The 17,420-nt window shown below is 42.0% G+C and overlaps 3 protein-coding genes across 8 annotated transcripts in view; 1 reads left to right on the top strand and 2 right to left on the bottom strand.

Moving 5' to 3' along the window:
- PATE2 (prostate and testis expressed 2) overlaps positions 1-3,764 on the bottom strand; it is a 16,239-nt gene extending 12,475 nt beyond the window's left edge. Inside the window, exon 1 of the mRNA XM_072954055.1 lies at positions 3,547-3,764. The gene's annotated coding sequence lies outside the window, so the exon portion shown is untranslated. The remainder of the gene's footprint in view (positions 1-3,546) is intronic.
- On the top strand, positions 3,640-14,679 carry HYLS1 (HYLS1 centriolar and ciliogenesis associated). 3 transcript variants are annotated; one of them, XM_015244102.3, is made up of 3 exons: positions 3,640-3,773; positions 6,384-6,433; positions 13,354-14,679. In XM_015244102.3, exon 3 carries the CDS (start codon positions 13,379-13,381, stop codon positions 14,279-14,281), a length of 903 nt encoding a protein of 300 aa, XP_015099588.1. In that variant the 5' UTR covers positions 3,640-3,773; positions 6,384-6,433; positions 13,354-13,378; the 3' UTR covers positions 14,282-14,679. The 3 variants fall into 3 exon arrangements, with proteins under 3 accessions (XP_015099588.1, XP_015099589.1, XP_072810153.1); XM_072954052.1 differs by lacking the exon at positions 3,640-3,773 and adding an exon at positions 3,920-4,247; XM_015244103.3 differs by lacking the exon at positions 6,384-6,433 and having other exon boundaries at positions 3,646-3,773.
- On the bottom strand, positions 8,156-17,346 carry PUS3 (pseudouridine synthase 3). 4 transcript variants are annotated; one of them, XM_015244099.3, is made up of 6 exons: positions 16,870-17,346; positions 16,525-16,738; positions 10,224-10,638; positions 9,542-10,107; positions 8,807-8,997; positions 8,156-8,688 (listed from the first exon to the last, which is right to left on the bottom strand). In XM_015244099.3, the coding sequence occupies exons 3-6, from the start codon at positions 10,590-10,592 to the stop codon at positions 8,378-8,380; spliced, it is 1,437 nt and encodes a 478-aa protein (XP_015099585.2). In that variant the 5' UTR covers positions 10,593-10,638; positions 16,525-16,738; positions 16,870-17,346; the 3' UTR covers positions 8,156-8,377. The 4 variants fall into 4 exon arrangements, with proteins under 4 accessions (XP_015099585.2, XP_072810150.1, XP_072810152.1 ...); XM_072954049.1 differs by lacking the exon at positions 16,870-17,346 and adding an exon at positions 13,776-13,894 and having other exon boundaries at positions 16,525-16,542; XM_072954051.1 differs by lacking the exons at positions 16,525-16,738; positions 16,870-17,346 and adding exons at positions 10,756-10,829; positions 13,776-13,889.
- Positions 17,347-17,420: the final 74 nt, after the last annotated feature.

Below are 17,420 nucleotides of genomic sequence, written 5' to 3'. Positions count from 1 at the left end.
ACAGATCCAAAGAGTTGTCTGAATTGCTGCTGGGTCAGGCCACTGAAGTGTGGAGCGTGGTCAGCCCTGAGGCAGAGGGTCAGCCATATAGTGAGAGAGCGCCTTTGGATCTGGACCAGACACTGTTACAATTTCAAAGCGACTGATGACACCCTTAGCAGCCCTGGAATGAGTATTTGGCCTCACTTTAAAACCAAAAGAAAATGAAGCTATAGTGGCACAGAAAATTCTTAGGTTAGAAAGAAAAGCAAGAGAAGAGCAAATAAAGAAAGCAGTCTGACTCCGTCTGCCTCTGCTCAAAGAAATACTGTATGCCTGAAGCCAAATCTTTTGGGACCATTGAAAACTATGTACAGAAGTGAATCATGCAGCATCATTATTTCCCAACCAAATTCAATTTCTTCTTTTTAAGCAGATACTAACTTCTGTTTAATTTTCTAATTAAAAAGTAATATATGGCTGTTAAAATTTTAAATAATACAGGAATGTAAAAAGAAGTCGATGTTCTTGCCCAGCGCCTTCACACATACCTGCCCACCCTCCAATCACCCATTTCGAGATAATCAGTTTACAGTGCGATTACAATGTGGGGAGTTCAATTCCTCTGAGAAAGCTGTCAACTGGAACAGAAAGCCTCTTCCACCAGCAGAGCGGAGACCCTCCCGCAGACCTGGTCCCTCTGAAACACCTTCTCTCGCAGGCAACACCCCCTGCTGGATGATGCTGTGGTTGCCACAGGATGAGGCTGCTCTCCTTGCCGGTTCGTTTCAGAAAGGCAGAGGCATTGCCTCGAGGCTTTCATTCATACAGCAAATATTCACTGATCCCATCTCTAGGTACCAGGCACTGTCGTAGGAGCTGGGAAAACAATGATAAATATGATAGTCATGGTTCCTACGCTCACTAAATGTATGTGCAGGTGATGGAACCCAAACACCAAAAGCAACACGGACCAGGTAACAGACAGCAGAGCCAAGCAGTAATCAGAATAGTTTGACTCATGCAGACCTATGGCAGTGGCTAGTTAATTGTAATGTTCCTAGAAGTGAAACAAATGGGAAGCCTAATAAATTTTACTTGATCTATACAAGCAGGATAGTTCTACATTGAATGAACAGAAGTCTAAATTGAATCATAAGAACAGAAAGTCACGGCCTCTCAATTAGTTCATAGACTAGAGCCAGTTTACAGACCCAGAACCCCTTGAGTGAAGGGGGCACAGTCTGGGGAGACCGAGATGGCTGGAGGTTACAGAGGAGAGAACCAGAGAGGAGGGAGTGTGAGAGAGCGAACTCCAAGACCTGGAGAGGATCCCTGTCAGGTGTTCAGCTGAACACTGATCAGCACACATACGGGAGGAAATTGTACAGAGCAAGAGGAGGCAGTGCCCAGAAGCACAGTGTTCGTTCCCACGAGCCAGACTGGAAGACTTCCTCTCTGATGGGACAGCAAGTAGAACACTTAGAAGGATTCTACCTCAGGATCAAGAGGCAATTACCTGTGTGGTGAGAGTTACCTCAGTGTGCTCTGGTTCTGTCTAACGTCTAAAAACAAGATCTGAAAGGATTAAAGGGTTTCCAAATAATTTAATCATGTGCCAGAATAAACCTCAGGAATGTTTATAGTAATCCAAAAATATCTATCATCCAACAAGGTAAAACTGAAAATATCTGGCCTCAAGTCAAAACTGAGCAGGCATGTGAATAAGCAGGAAAATGTAAGCCTTAATGAGGAGAAATGTCAGTCAATCAATCAATCAAAACCCCAAAATTACACAGGTGATAAAATTAGTGGACCATGACATTAAAACAGTTACAATTGTGAGGAGGGTAGAGCTCAAGTGGTAGAGTACATGCTTAGCATGCACGAGGTCCTGGGTTCAATCCCCAGTAGAAAGAAGTAAATAAACCTACCTACCTCCCCCTCATAAAAAAAAAAAGTTGTAACTGCATTCAGTATGTTCAAGAAGTTAGAGGATAATTGGGCATGTTAAGTAGAGACACTGATGATATTAAAAAGACCCAGATCAAACTTCTAAAGATGAAAAAAATATCTGAGATGAAAAATACACAAGATAAAATTAACTACGGATTAAAAATTAAAAGAAGAAAAAATTTAAAAAAATTATCTACCGATTAGACATTGCAGAAGAAAAAAATTAGAGGTCAGTGACATCACCAAGATGACAACACAGGAGCTTCTGAATATCCATCCTTCCACAGACACGTCAAATATACAGCCACACAAGTATACGGGTGAGCAATCCATTTCCTTTTCCAGCCATCTGGTAACCATGAATTTCTTGAAATATGAAATACGATAGGAGATAGATCGTTCAAGTTGTTGATTAAAGGGTTTCAAAGATAAAATTTTAACATAAAAGGTAACAAGAAACTAATGCATGAGAGATGTATGTTGAATGCTCAAAGCAGCAGGTAAAAAAATTGACTTCCCACTTGTTTCTAAGACAGATTGGAGAGTCCGTAACAGTAAAAAAAAAAAGACCCGCAGTTGTAAGATGACCAAACCTAAACATGGGACATTTTTTCATGAGAAAAAAACAAGACTGTGCACTGAAGTCGTGTTAAGACATTGGAGATCTAAGGGTACAGTCGTTCAAATCTTCACAAACTACTTCCGCCGTCTTCTTCTATGTTTATTCCCTTTTTCATTCCCCCAACAAATCCAAAGCGCCTTGAAGGCAGTGCAAAGACCCTAAGACGAAGGGTAAGAGTAGGAGGTAGCATTAACTTTGGAGGAAAAGGTTAGACATTCTTTTCTCCCTGTCATTGAATCTTGAATTTAACAGATAGTGTAAACTTGTCAACCAGCACCTGCCTGTTTGTGTGAGGCGGGGTACAAGAACGTTCAGGACTTGGGGGACAAGCTGGTTAAGGGGCAGGGCGTGACTAGGATATTGAGTTGTGAAGATTTCGACTGTCTCTTTTCTAGGTCTTAACCCTCAGCAATTCCCAAAGCACTACACCTTTCCCCGCAGGTACGTAAACAAAACAAAACAACTGGAAGGGTAAGACTATGTGAAGGGAGTAGACGGGAGCATTCCGGAGGAAAACCGCAAGCGAGAGCTCCTTCCAGCAAGGAAGTCGGATAGGCCGGAGCCGTTAGAGTCACGTTGGCAAGAACCTCGTGAACCACGGGAAGGACTCAATGCGCGGATGCGCGTCCGGACTTGCCCGGAACCTGCGCGTATCGGACCCCGATGGACTGTCAGGCAGGAAGAGGAGGGATCCGGGGCTTCAAGCCATCTCCCTTCCCGACGCCTCCGACTCCGCGGCCGCGCGGAACAGGCAACGGCGGAGACGGATCTCGCGAGGTGGACGGAAGACCGCCTCTCCCCAAACCCGGCTACTTTGCTATTAACCGAGGCTAGGCAGTCCCCCTCCCCTTCCGAGACGCCTGAAGGCGACGCCACAACGGTTCCGGGCGTCGCGCTCGAGCCCGGCGGGGTGCGGACCTCCCCAAATCCACGCCCCAAGTCCCGGGCTTCCTCCCGCCTGTGGGGGAGGGCCAAGGGAAACCATGTACCAATCAGGATGTAGACGTGGAGGACGTTCTCCCTCTGGGCCAATAGGAAGGAGGAGGGCGGGGCCGCTCGCCCCGGGTTTAAACCTTGTCGGCTGGGCGGTTAACGGCAACCGGGACTTTTTGCGGGCCGTGCGCTTGCGCGAGCTGCGGGACGCTAACCGAAGCCTGCGGTGTTGCGCTAGCCGGGCGGCGGGACTCGGTGCGGCCGGTGGGGCTCGGCGGGGCCGGTAAGCGGGCACAGGCGGGGAGTGGTGGTGCACGGGCCCCCGGGGGCCGGCCGGCCGCCCGCCGCTGCGGAGCGGTCGGGTTCTGAGTGGGACGGAGTTGGAGTTTCCCTCCCCAGGTCCCCGGTCCCTTGGGCTTTCCAAGTCTCGACGCGCCGGATGTGCCGGGTGCGCCGCCTCCCGAGGCAGGTGTGAGCGGCGCCGTGCGCGCCCGGGCCCCTGGAGGTCACAATGTGCGCCTACTGCCCGGCGGCGCGTCCACTGCTTGCCCGATGGCTGCAGAGGCGAGGACCCCGGTGGTCGTCACTCAGCGAGGTGGACCGGGCGAGGGGCCTGGGGGCTGCGGGGACCGGTACCCGCGAGGGAGCCGGCTTCCCCCGAGGCCTGGAGCATCCGCGACGGTAACCACTCCCGGGCCAGATGGTGCAGACTCTCATCTTTGTTGTAGTAAAGAGGGAAAAGTCTTCCCACTCTCGGGTTAGTTACACCTTTTGTGATCTTCTGGATGTAACTGTGCGAGCAGCTTTCCCTAACGAGTTAGAGTAGGGTGTAAAACTGAAGAACCCTGTAGTCCTACCCTAGAATAGAAAACAAAAAACAAACCATAAACCTTATTCCGGTTGCAAAAATTACACAGTTTAATCCTTTTGATTAACCTAAGCACTGTTAAGCACATATAAAAAAGGAAGAAAATACTGGGGATTCCATAAGTCACAAATCAAGAAAAAGTTCATATTGGGGTTTACTTCAGATATTATGAATATATATTTACATGTTATAAAATATTTTTGTTTTTATATGATTGTATATTTTGAATATAACAAGGCGTATTCATTTAAAAAGCAGGTTATGCCTTTGAGGCCCTAATATTTTAGGAATAAGTGTCCGTGTCAAATGTAGATGCGCATTGTAATTTTTAATGGATGCATGGTCTTTCTTGCTATGGCAGTACTATGCCATATATTATTTGACATATTCCCTAATGCTGGACATTGGTTTTTCCAATTTTTTCATTATCATAAAGCATTTCATTATCATAAAACAGCATGATAGTAGTTACTTATCTCCTTAGAATAATTCCTTGAAAATGGATTATGGCTTAGAAATTATGGTACAGTTTAAAATTCTGATTCATAATGCCATAGTGCCCTCCAGAAAAATTGTTGTCCCTACCCCCACCGCCAAACACATACAAGTATAAGAGTGCTTATTTCTCCACACTCCCACCAGCACTGGGTAGTGAAAAATCTTACCACTCTTAAAAGGATATCTTAATGTTTTTATTTGCATAATTAATGAGATGAAACATCTTTTTCGGTTTATTAGTCATATCTTTGATAATCTGTTTTTATCTTATTTTGTGTACCTTTTAATAGCTTTCTAAGAGGAATTTGAATTAGCGATTTTGAACCTGTAACAAGTATTTCCCCCAGTTTATTTCTTTGGATTGTGGTTGTCTTTTTTAGGCTGTTTTGTTTTCATTTGTTCTAAAATTGTGGTTCTTGAAACTGCATGCTTAGTTTCCTAGAGGTAGAGGAATTTGTTCTAATTCTGCAGTAGCCTCCCAGCAAAGTTTAGAATCTTATCTCTATTCCAGTTTAAATTCCTCCCCTTCCACCCTTAGTCCTCTCACTGGCAACTAGCTAGAAAGTGGGACACTGAATCGTTTAAGATTTTTTTAAGAGAAGATAGTGTTGGGTATTTTGATCAATATCTGTATTTATCTACAAAATATTAGCTATTCTAGCTTCTGTGTGAAAATTTTCGCCTAAGTAAAGAGAAAATATTTTCAGGTCTTTATATTAAAAAGGAAGAGAGAGAACTGACAGTTACTTTGTGGACCTTACTAAATTTTATATTTTATTATTTGCAAACACCTACCTTCATACATTTGAGGCGAAAAAAATGAGTGTGCAGTAATTTAACCGCAAAGAAGACATGTTCATCACTGTATAGCATAGCACACATGCCAGAAAAAACATTTCTTTGGGCTTTAGTGTTGGAAATCCTCCCAGCCCAGACAGAATCCAGTTCCATTTCTGTGCCTACTTTCCTCTGTTCTGTATTTATCTTTTTAGTAGGTAGTTTTGTACTATATGAGCATTGAAATATTACATGTTATATACATTATATATGTAACGTATTTTATATATATATATAATTGAAACTTCACAACCTATTGAAATAATTCCTTCCACTTTTCTGATGAGGAAAGTAAGAGCTAAGCCCTACTTTATTTCTCACATTTATTTAGTCCCTACTATAGGTTTAACTTTGGAATTTAGGTAATATATTATACAATACAGATAAATGAAGTAATTTTGCAAAGTTACATTTGGGAACTTCTGATTTGCTTCATCTGTGATGATTGTCCTGAATTTTTCTGTGGTAACTACCAAACATGTCACTGAATCCTTACTCTTCTAGACTTGGTAGTATAATCTCGTTAACCTTCAAAGGACTTCACTTAAGATCTAGGACCCTGATCCTGTAAACCCTTTTGCCTCTATAGAATCTCCTCCGCATGGCTTTTTAGTGCTTTTTGTCCCATTATCATTTCTTTAGAGTTGATTTTTTAAAAACAAGTGATTTCCTAACTCTGTTCTTTTCTAGGTTTTTCTTTGACTCGAAAATTAATGCCAGTGAAGGTACATTGAAATAAGGTAGGAAGTCGGAAAAAAAATTAAGTGCTTTGGTTTGTCCGTATATGTTCTAAGTGGGGATATTTTGCTATGTTCAATGATTATGCTAAAAACAAAAGTTTCTTTACATCCAAGTTAAAGAAGAAAGCAGTCATATTTTAAGAACATTCAGGGCACTATGAAATGCAGGCAGATCAGGCCCCCAAAACTGATGACATGATTCAAACTCCAGAAGATCTGGATCATATAATTGGCTGTTTAGAAACAACTCTTTTACTTTATACAACTATTTTCCTATCTCTAAAAGGGGATCTTTTCTGGTTCCTACTCTGCTAGAATATAAAAGCTATTATGTCTTCCTGTTCTTCAAAACTACAAGATCACTTCACTGATACTATTTTACTTTCTAAACTTGGAACTCTTTCAGTGAAGTCTTTCTGTGGCCCATCCGCTGAGCATTAAGTGTACTATTTCTATGTTAGTATTGTTTCTAATTGGCCCATACGTTAATTATATTTTAGCTAGCAGCTTTAAGATATAAACCATATTTGTATACATGGAGTTTTGAATATAGGTAGGAACAAACTAATTGTTGGTTGGTAAATAAAACTTTGGATCATATAACGTACTTATAGACGTGGATAAGCAGTGCAGCCTGCAGCAGTGAAAATTGTTATCGAGGCAGAAAGTCTGAGTTCATTTACTTTGATATTTGTTATTTTAATTGCTATAAAGGATAATGTGTTATTTAAGAGAACTTGAAACTCTTTCGAATAAATGTGTTTGTAAGTAGCACTTGAAGGTTACTTATCAACCTTGAGAACAAGCAAAGCCCCGCCTCATTTTCCTGTCCTAGTGTGAGTCTGAAGAATGTGCCACAAACCTGAAACATAGGAGTTATCCTGAAAGGCCCCCGATCTGCACCTTGCATTCCCTCCCACAGTCCTGGCGCTTCTCTTTTCTTAATCTCAGGTTCACCTACTTCTCCCCATTACCCTACTGCAAATCTAGCCTAGGCTGTTACCATCAGCTTCCTTGATTGCTCTAACAGTCTCCTAGTTGGTCCCACTGACCTGCCCTCTTACAATGCAGTGTACCAAAGCAGTATTTTTGCTGCACAGTTCTGGCTTTTATTTATTTTTTAGTGGCCTATCCAGATAAAATCTAATCTCTTTGAGGAAGGCCTACAAGGCTCTAAAACATGACCCTTACTTACTTTTCTAAACTATGCTGATGTCACTCTGAGACCATACTGTTGTATTTACAATTACCCGAATGCGGATGCTGTAATCTTTTAACACTGTGCAAACTGCATCCTCTGCCTTAGGCACGGTTAAAGCTCTGCTGCTTTATCCCCGCTTTAATTGATTCCCACTTGTTCTGCAAGATTAAGCTTGGGTATCTCCTCTTTAAAGGAACTTTCCTTGAACCACTAGACCAGGGGTTGGTAAACTACATGGCCTAGTTTTATAATGCCCACGAGCTAAGAATGTTTTCTGCCTGTGTAAAATGTTTCTGCCCCTTTGCGGCTCACACAGCACTAGATGAGCTGTGAGATGCTGGGCCTTATCCACGTAGGTCGCCTTCAGGAAGTAACTTGCTTGGCACTAAATCAGTGTCAAATATATAACTGACTAGATTTTATGTTTTTAAGTTTTGACACTTGGGCAAAGCTCTTTATGAGAATTCAGATGAGTAGTAAATATCTCATCTGCTTGTGAAAGGACAGCACAACAAATCGGATACTTGCAGGACCCGGCTTTAATGAGTTTGAGCACAAGGCACAGGCTCCCAGGTGTGTGTAAATATACGTCCATTTTACAGTTGCTTTTTGCTTCTTCCATCTCAATTTTCTGGGACAAGCATGGAAAGAATGTTCAAACTCTTTCTTGTTCAAGCAAGAACTTCTTTAATAGAGCCTAATGGTCTTTTGCTGCCTCCTAGATCTTGGTGAGATTCCTGTGGTTAGGTGATGCTTTCATTGTCTGTTTCGACACATACTCTCTTTGTTGGTTTCTCCAAAATAGTATTTTCTTCCTCTAGTGTGTCACTACAGTCCCTTTTGGCTTTTGTTTCTTCCTCATGGAATAAATGTGGGTGCTCGATGCGTCCCCTCCGTACAAAATGCTCGATCCGGGATTCTAATCCTTGGCATTTAGGACGATCCATTAGGGGTTTATATGTGCGCATTTTCACGCCTTCTACAAAGGCACTGGTCTGCTTGATGACAGAGGGCTTAACACTTCTCCACTCTATCACTCCATCCATCTTTGGTCCTATAATATATACAGTCAAGCATTATATTGGGTACTTTTACCACAGCAGAATCACCTCCAAACTTTATATGAACCTGCCTCCCCCATAACCCTGTGTGACTCTGGCTCCCTGTCCTACCTGTCCCGCAGCGTACTGCGACAGAGTCTAGTCCTTGCAGCATGCTGAACAGCATCTGAGTTTTCACAGCATGATTAGCCCATAGTTGCTGAAGGTGGGTAACATTGAACTTCTGAACTTCACAATCATAGATCCACTTAATATTTTCAAACTTACAGTCAAACAAGACTAGAGGAAATTCTACAGCCATACTAGAGAGAGGAGAAACAGAGTATGAGCATACACAGCAACCACCCAGCAGTTCTTAAAAAACAGGATTAACTGGGTTAAGAGGAGGAGGAAAACTTTATCGAGTATTTCATAGCTAAGAAAACAGAACACCATCCCTAACCTTGAACAACTTTGTAATTAAAAAAGAGAAAAAAGCAACAAACCACGGATCAGCTGGTTAGGCTTGATTCACAATTGTGTAAGTTTCAGCGGTAACAAGCCACCTAGAACTGAGCTGACTTGGCTCCACCGTAATGCTGTAAAGTTACTTCAGGGGCCTGGTCCAAATGCCTATTTCTTACTAAGGGGATAGAACAATGACAGAAGGAAGTCAGACACCACTCCCTGCTGCAAGCTCATAACATTCTACAAGTGAGAGTAAAAGCTTCGTGACGGCAGAATCAGAGACTTAGTTATTTAGGGAATGGTGGGGAGAAGGAGATACGTTCGAATATATCCTAAAATATACTAAGGACAATAGCTATATTATATTTGGGGTTTTTGGGTTTTTTGTTTTTAACTTACCTGTATTGAGGTTTCTGAGGATTTTTCTCTATGTTCAGCAGTTCATCAATAACCTCTGGCTGCTCCATTCCTTGGCCAATCAGAAAAAGGACAGCCATCATACAGCGGACTTGGTGGTAAAGGAACGCCTGGCCAGTCACTTCAAACTGACATAACTGGAAGGGTTCTTGGCATCTCTCCTCGGCCAGACTTTGGTCCACTAGCTGTACTTGAGCAGACAGAATAGTCCTCTGAAAGTTAATCACCCCATTGGCTACATCCATTTTACATAAGTTCCTAAAATCGTGCGTGCCAACATACTTCTGAGCTGCATAGTTCATGGTTACAATGTCTAAATCAGCACGAGGGAAAAAATAGCGGTAAGTCCGCTCAAGACAGTTGAACCGAGCACTGAAGCTGGGCTCTGCGGGAGCCCAGGCCAGGACACGGATGTCTGGAGGGAGCACCCGATTGAGGATGTGGGTATAACGGATCTCTTTAGCCACATCATTGACTTCATCTTTAAAATTAAAGTCCTCTGAATCTCTGCACTTTGGAAAGTGAGAACGAAGGTCAAGAGAGATCACCTGTGGAATCAGAGAAAGATACTGTTTTAGAGATGCAAATAATTTGAATCCTCAGTATGTACACCCAAAATAATATTGGCATTGCCTGCTTTGTGAAGCACGATAGTGGCTCTTACCTGTCCGAAGGCACTAACTCCTTTGTCTGTTCGCCCACACCGGTGATAGTTGGATGTCTGTCTGTTTTCTACTAGTCGAGTCTTGGTTAGAGCTTCAAACAGTTTCTCTTCAATTGTGTTGTTTGTGTTTTCCTGGCTGGCAAAGCCCTGATAGCCCCAGCCCAGATAGGCTATCTTTAGGGCTACGTGTCTTCGACTGTGAGCACTGAAATCAAAAGCACGCTTAGCTTTTCCAGCTCCTGGAAGGACTCTAACGTTTGAGTCCTTGTTGGCCTGTTCTTTTTTAAGTCTTTGTACCTCCTGCTCCAGTTCTTGTACTCTTTTTAGGAGTTTCTCAGTCTGGATTCTGTCTGTGTCATTTTCCGCCATGATAAGAGAAACCCAGGAATCAACGAATCATAGAGGTCCACCCTACCTGAAAAGAGTAAACACATACAACAGTTTTGGTGCTGATTGCTTTGGTGATGTCAGTATCATTCCATTATATTCAAACAGTGTCTAAGATTTAATTTGATGCCTAAAGGATACAGACCTTTGATTCTGACCACGGATACTAGCATTCAGCTTCATTATTATGGGTTAATCATCCAAATATTTTTTTCCATCCTGTCTGGTGAATTCACAGTGGAAGAGGAAGGTAGCATCAAAACAATATTCAGCTAGCATTGTTAAGATATGTAGTCAGACTTTAGGAAAAATGTCTGTAGATTTCATTTCTCTTCATGAGCTGAGATGGCTGAGGACTGAAATTATTATTTTTTCCCTAAAACATTTCCTTTTGACTTCTCATATTTACCCAGTCTTTCTAATCATAAGATCTGTTTATGTGAAACATTTATTATGTCTACTCCGAGTTTCTGTTGCTTTCCAATATTTCACATAAAATCAGTGGCTTGTATGTTACATCATCTAATACTCAGTTCCATCTTAAGTATGGTATAGTGGAGCTAGCTTGATGAAAGAAACTTGTCAGTGATTGTACTTCATACTGGAAGTAGAATCTGGGGTTAAAATTTTCCTACTTTAAGCAGTTTTGATGGCAGAAAGAAGGTAATTAAGCATCGTGATTTGATGCATGTTCTGACAAAAGATTTCTGTACCTCTAGCAGTTAGAAATCAGTCTGGATAATATAATTTCGATAATCAGTGTTGAAATTCCTGGCATATTTCAATAATCCGAGGACAGCTATACTATGTCTTTGAACTGGGGACAGAACTAGACAATCTTTGCCTGATGGTTACTTTAGTTACAGAATATCATCCCCACATCTGTTCAAAGGCTGTGTTATTTGAGTCTCAGTAGCTCATTTAGTTTTTTGCCCTTTGAGTTTCTATATCTATGATAGATTAAAAGTTCAAACGTAAAAAATGAAACGTTAAAAGTACTAGAAGAAAACATGGAATAACTTTCTTATAACCTTGAAGTAGGAAAGGCATTTCTAAGTAAGGTGCTGTAGAAACCCAGAAAACCAAAAAATTTGACTACCTAAAATTGTAAGTTTCTACCAGCAAAAAGTCAAGAATGAATAACAAACTGGGAAGAAAAATTTAATGATGGAGAATATTTCATAAATATATAAATCAGTTTTAATACAAAGCTCAGTAAGAAAAAAGCCCAGCAACCTGAGAGGTAAGTGGAAAAGAACAAGCATTTCATACAAAGAAGCTTATAAATGTGTGAAAAGATGCTCAAATTTACTCAATTTACATAAGTGCTAATTTATATGGGAACTATTTTCTTTACCAAACTGACTGCAAAGATGAGAGGGTTTGATAATTTACCAGCCGGCAGAGAGGAAGGAGAGACGAGCTCTGGCACACACACTCAGTACAACTTCAGAGGGCTTTTGGCAGCAGCTGTCAAAATGGAGTGCACACATACCTTTGGCCCCACCTGTTCCATTACTAGAAACTTAACATACACATATGTTTGCACAGGTATGTAAAAACTTACAAAATATTGTAACACTTATTTTTTAAGAGCAAAAGAGTAAGTCTAAAATAAATTGGGGACGGACTGAATAAATTATGGTACATCCATACATTGGAATTTCACACACCTTCAAACAAAATGAAGGTAAGTCTGCACGTGCTGATGCAGCTGGATCACCAGGCTGTCTTTAAGGTTCAGAAGAGTTGTATTATATGCTTCTTTATGGTATAAAAATGTGCATATGAATATGGAAAGTTACTGGAGAAATTATAAAAAACCGCCTTTGAGAGTGAAACTTTGTGTTGGGGGAGGCAGTCCTTGCTTAAAAGTACCATGTTATGTGTATTAGTTTTTCAGTTTAAGAAGAAAAATAGTAGGGACACAGGAAATAGCGGGCAGTAGATACCTAATCTGGACCCAGTCAGGAAACTGGCATTGGGTGTCTGGCTGGTTGATTTGGGTACTAAAAGCTATCAGTTCAGTGACAGGGTACTGGGATGAACATATTTAGCTTGGCAACTAATGACGCATTATTACTTAAGCATATGAAGCGTGTGCATGTATATTCCTGCTTTTGTGATGGTTTTTTGGATTAAATCACTATTCATGGTTAAGGACTCTGATGCGACTGCCTGAGTTTGAATTCCAGCTCCACCACCTACCTTGGTATAACCTTGGGCTATTTAATCTCTTAATGCCTCATGTTACTCATCTGTGAAAAGGAGATACTGAGTACCTATCCCACAGTTGTGAGGATTACATGAATTAATAAATGTAAAGCACAAAAAGTAGTGCTGGATATGGAAAGTGCCCCTTAAGTACAAGTTACATAATGTGCTCTAAGTATTGGGCCCCACCCATATCTTTAGACTCCGGAGTTTTTCTTACGCCAGAACTCGCCTATCCTCGGAGCTACTTAGGTGGCAAGACTCCCAGGCGGTAAAAGTGGGAGAGAGTAAGAAGAGAGTGGCAGTGGGAGCAGGTGTTCTTCTCTAGAGCTGAGCAAATGCCCCTCCAGACCGCTCCCACACTGCCTGTACTAATCTGTATTTCATTATGGATGTAACTGTTGTACTTATGACTGCCTTAGCCATTCTTTCTGCATGTGACCACGATAAAATAGTCCACAAGAAGGGAATGAACAGTTATGAGCTGGGAATTTATTATCAGAAAACTGATCAGTGTTTTCTCTTGCAGAAGGTCCTACAGTGTAGGGGAAGGAATGGATGAACTCGTGGGACCTGATGGGCAAAAATGGGCCAATATGGATCCAGAAGAACGAATGTTAGCAGCTGCTAGAGCTTTTACCCAGATCTGTGCAGAGCAGGGTGAGGGAGACGTCAGGAGAGAAGCCCAGTCCATCCAGTATGATCCCTACAGTAAAGCCTCAGTAGCCCCAGGAAAGCGACCTGCTCTTCCTGTCCAACTGCATTACCCACATGTAGAAAGTAACGCCCCTTCGGAAACGGTCTCGGAGGGCTCCCAGAGGCTCCGGAAGCCGGTGATGAAGAGAAAGGTGCTGCGTAGGAAACCAGGTGGAGAAGTATTAGTGACAGATGAGTCGATTATCAGTGAATCAGAGTCTGGTGCAGAAAGTGACGTGGATGTCTGGGACTTACGACAAAGGCTGATGAATCTGCAGTTCCAGGAAGACAGGGGATCTCCAGCTGATAGTTCACAAAAATTTAATCTCCCACATGAATACCAAGGAATGTCTCAGGATCAGCTTTTTTGCTACCTACAAAGAGAAGAAATGGGCCCTCCAGCTTATGAACAAGACCTGATTGTTGCGAGCCGACCCAAGTCCTTTATTCTCCCAAGGCTGGACCAGTTAAGCCGAAACCGGGGCAAAGTAGACCGGGTAGCCCGATATTTTGAATATAAACGAGACTGGGACTCGATGCGGTTACCTGGTGAAGATCCTAGGAAGGAATTGCGCTGGGGTGTCCGAGAGCAGATGCTTTGTCGGGCAGAACCGCAATCCAAGCCTCAGCACATATATGTTCCAAACAATTACCTAGTACCAACCGAGAAAAAGCGATCTGCCCTTCGTTGGGGTGTTCGCTGTGATCTTGCAAATGGCGTAATGCCCCGGAAGCTTCCCTTCCCTCTCTCTCCTTCTTAGGGCTTTTTTTTTTTTTTAACCTCTCTCCTTTCACAGGATTGTTTGCGATAACCTGGTTCTTAATATCTCTCCTTTTATTTAAATAACTCACCTGAAAGCCTATGGAACATAATAGAGTAAGGACCTTGCCCATCGTTGGTCTTTCTTAGGTATCCATCATATTGGTATCACATACAACTAACCTTCCGAACTACCACTGTCAAATCCAACAGCTCCAAGAGAAATCAGGCCAGAGAAAAACAGACCTGGCCTTTCTGTTTTGTCATTAAGCAAAGCCAACACAATTTCTGTTTTATAACCCTCTAATCTTTGACCAATGTGAATTGCCGTTTTTATTGGTGTTTTTAAACTTGCTGGGCAGTAAGCTTATCCATTAAAGAATTTTGGAAATTTGTGAACTTGACCTTATTTTTACTTCAGTACTTCCCAAAGATAGTCTCAAACCTAGGTTATGATTCTGCTTGCAGTCTTACTCCCCTTCATAATCTCACCAGCTAAATAAGAGCCAAAGGGAAGGAACAAAACCCCGCTCTACACACAATCCTAAAGGAAGGTAACAGCACAGCCTTCATTACTAAAGGAATACAGTAAATCCAGGTAACTGGTAAATGATTTTTAATAAATGCTTGAGAATAGCACTATATGACAGAAGATTCTAACCCAAGTTTTGTTTCAGAGTCATTTCAATAATATATTGCCCTCCATTTGTTACTTCTAGAATGCCATACTTTTTATAATTTGCCGGTAAGATTTTCTTAGAAATTATGCCTGTCATTTGAAGGCCATTCCCACTGTGCAACAGAACTTCAAACTACAAACAGCTGGAACCAATGCAGACATAATAAAATGAATTGGGCCTATCTGGGTCCAGACCAAACCACTAATTCTCACCTTAACCTGGATCTATTTGTTATTGATGTTTCTAATCCGATGAGGAACACCTAAACTCTGGAGGTTGTCAGCTTTAGCATTTAAGCCAAAAGAGTGATAGCAGAAAGTTTGCTTGTTCAAGGGAAAAACAGCTGTGAAACATAAAATCAATGCCCTTGACCATTACCATATGCTAAAATACATTTTCTGCATAATATGTAAGCTGTATAATTCATTCACCCAGTTCCATTGCTAGGCATTTATCAGGGAAAGAATCAGTGGCTCAAAGAAGTATGTAGGGTACAATCACTGCAAATAAGTAGAAACCGCAAACTACTCAACAGTAGTGAATAGATTATTGTCATTGAAAATCTATGGGGACCTAATGGAAAAACGCAAATTAAGTGAAATAGCTAGGTTGCAAATTGTACAGTATGCTACGTGTACACAGGCAAGGCACAAGGGAAGATTAACACCTAACTGGGTAGTGGGATTAAAAAGTTAAAAGCCACACGACACATTTTACATAACATACAGCAAAACACTTCAATGATTTACCTTCTTTATTATGTATCTCAAAGTCCAATATTACCAAATCAAAAATTTTCTATCTAGTTCAAGCCCTTATTTAACCAAAGAACTAGTCCAAAGGGGTAAGCAAAGCGAATAAGACATCTTCCTGACTCGGTACAGTACTTTACCTAGCACGCCGTATACCCTTTTCAGGGTGAAGCACAGTGGTTCGCAAGCAACTATGTAACATCTGGAAGGGGGCCACGAAGTTACCACAAAGAGGAATTTAGTGCGTGCGCTAAGCATTGGCTGTAAACATCTAAATCATCCAATGCTAGAGTTTCTACGTATTTTTGAAGTTAAAAAGTTTTAGTCTCGACAATATTAGTAACCAGTGGAGGAGCAGAATGAGCGTTCCTCACAATAACTTTATGTTAAACCAAAGAGGGAAGGAGGGGTAATTTCCAAAGGATTAGGAGACACCCACTATGATCACTAATATTGGAAAGCAATCTCCTGAACAATTTGAAAAATGCTGCCACGCTTCCCCACCCCATATACTACTGAGATCCCGACCTCGGCTAATATTTCGTTTTATGAGCAGAGTCTTAACTCCGGAGCCCCAGGGAATCGACTTAGAGAAGCTCCTACTTCTGCACGTTTCCAAGAAGCACCAGACACACAAATACAGGGATTTAAGCGAGGTCCCACTTCCGTACACAAAAGAGCGCTTTCCTGGAGAGATCGAGGTATGGGAAAAGGGAGTGGGGGAAAGAGGGAAACGTCCATATATTTCTCCGCTTGTCCGTTCCTCTTTGTAGAACCCAGAAAATAACCCACCCCCCAAATCCCACGCTTACCTTCGGGTGGCCGGCCACGCAGCTTTCCGCAAGACAGGAAGCTAGCTAGCACTTTCCGTCTTCTACGCGCGCATCCGTGGGCTCATGGGAAATGTAGTCCATCTTTATGGGAAATGTAGTTCTAAGAGCCGGGCGCGCAGGCTTGACACTGAACTGCCTAATTTTTCTAGCCTGGGCACCATTTGTCCGCCTCCAACAAGGCAGAATCTGAGGCCTGCGGTAGGACAGGAATTAAAGAAAGGATAAATTCTAGTGCGCTAAAATAATAGAAAAGTAATTTTTCAAATATCTGCTATCCTTATACGAAAACTAAGATTTAAGAACCTGGCCCAATTTTATACTTACATAAATTAGTAGAGAGTTATCATTGAAAGTCAAAAACATTTACAATTAGAATCCACATGAAAAGGTTGAGAAGGTATATAATTTCGAAACAAACGATTGAGTTGTCTGAGAGTGACAGAACAGAGATGGGGATCCTTGCTTCAGCACCACGGAGAGATCATAAGTGGGTTTTGGGGCGTTTTTCCAGAGAGGCTGATCCAAATCTCAAGATTCCAGTTAGAAAACTGGGGAGGGGTCGGGGGGAGGATCTGTTCCTTTGTCCAAATTTAGCAGTCATTAGCGCAAGGAATCTATCCCGGATTTTGCAGGTGCAGGTAGGAGGTGGGGATTGAATCGAAAGGAAAACCGTTTTCTCCAGATTGCTTTAAGCAGAGGCACTTAATCAGAATGAAAATTAAACAAAGCCGGTATGTGGAAACATCACAGGTATCTAGTAAGAGGGACAGTGGTGAGAACTTGAACAATTCTGTTTCCTTGCCGGCATTTTTCGCATTCGAATTCATTTGTCCGATGAACCTCACCCATTGTGACTCTCCGCCTTCCTATGCATC

The sequence above is a fragment of the Vicugna pacos genome, chromosome 33 (genome assembly GCF_048564905.1).
Source record: "Vicugna pacos chromosome 33, VicPac4, whole genome shotgun sequence".
NCBI lineage: Eukaryota > Metazoa > Chordata > Mammalia > Artiodactyla > Camelidae > Vicugna > Vicugna pacos.
Note: the sequence above shows the minus strand (reverse complement) of the source record. Positions and strands in the feature narration are given on the sequence as shown.

Bases quoted from the DNA above. Each gene is read 5' to 3' on its own strand.
- PUS3 (XM_015244099.3), bottom strand. From the start codon at position 10,592: ATGGCGGAAAATGACACAGACAGAATCCAGACTGAGAAACTCCTAAAA. The intron at 10,108-10,223 runs GTAAGAGCCACT...CTGATTCCACAG, and splicing joins GAGTTAGTGCCTTCGGACAG to GTGATCTCTCTTGACCTTCG. The intron at 8,689-8,806 runs GTAGGACAGGGA...TATATATTATAG, and splicing joins CGCAGTACGCTGCGGGACAG to GACCAAAGATGGATGGAGTG.
- HYLS1 (XM_015244102.3), top strand. From the start codon at position 13,379: ATGGATGAACTCGTGGGACCTGATGGGCAAAAATGGGCCAATATGGAT.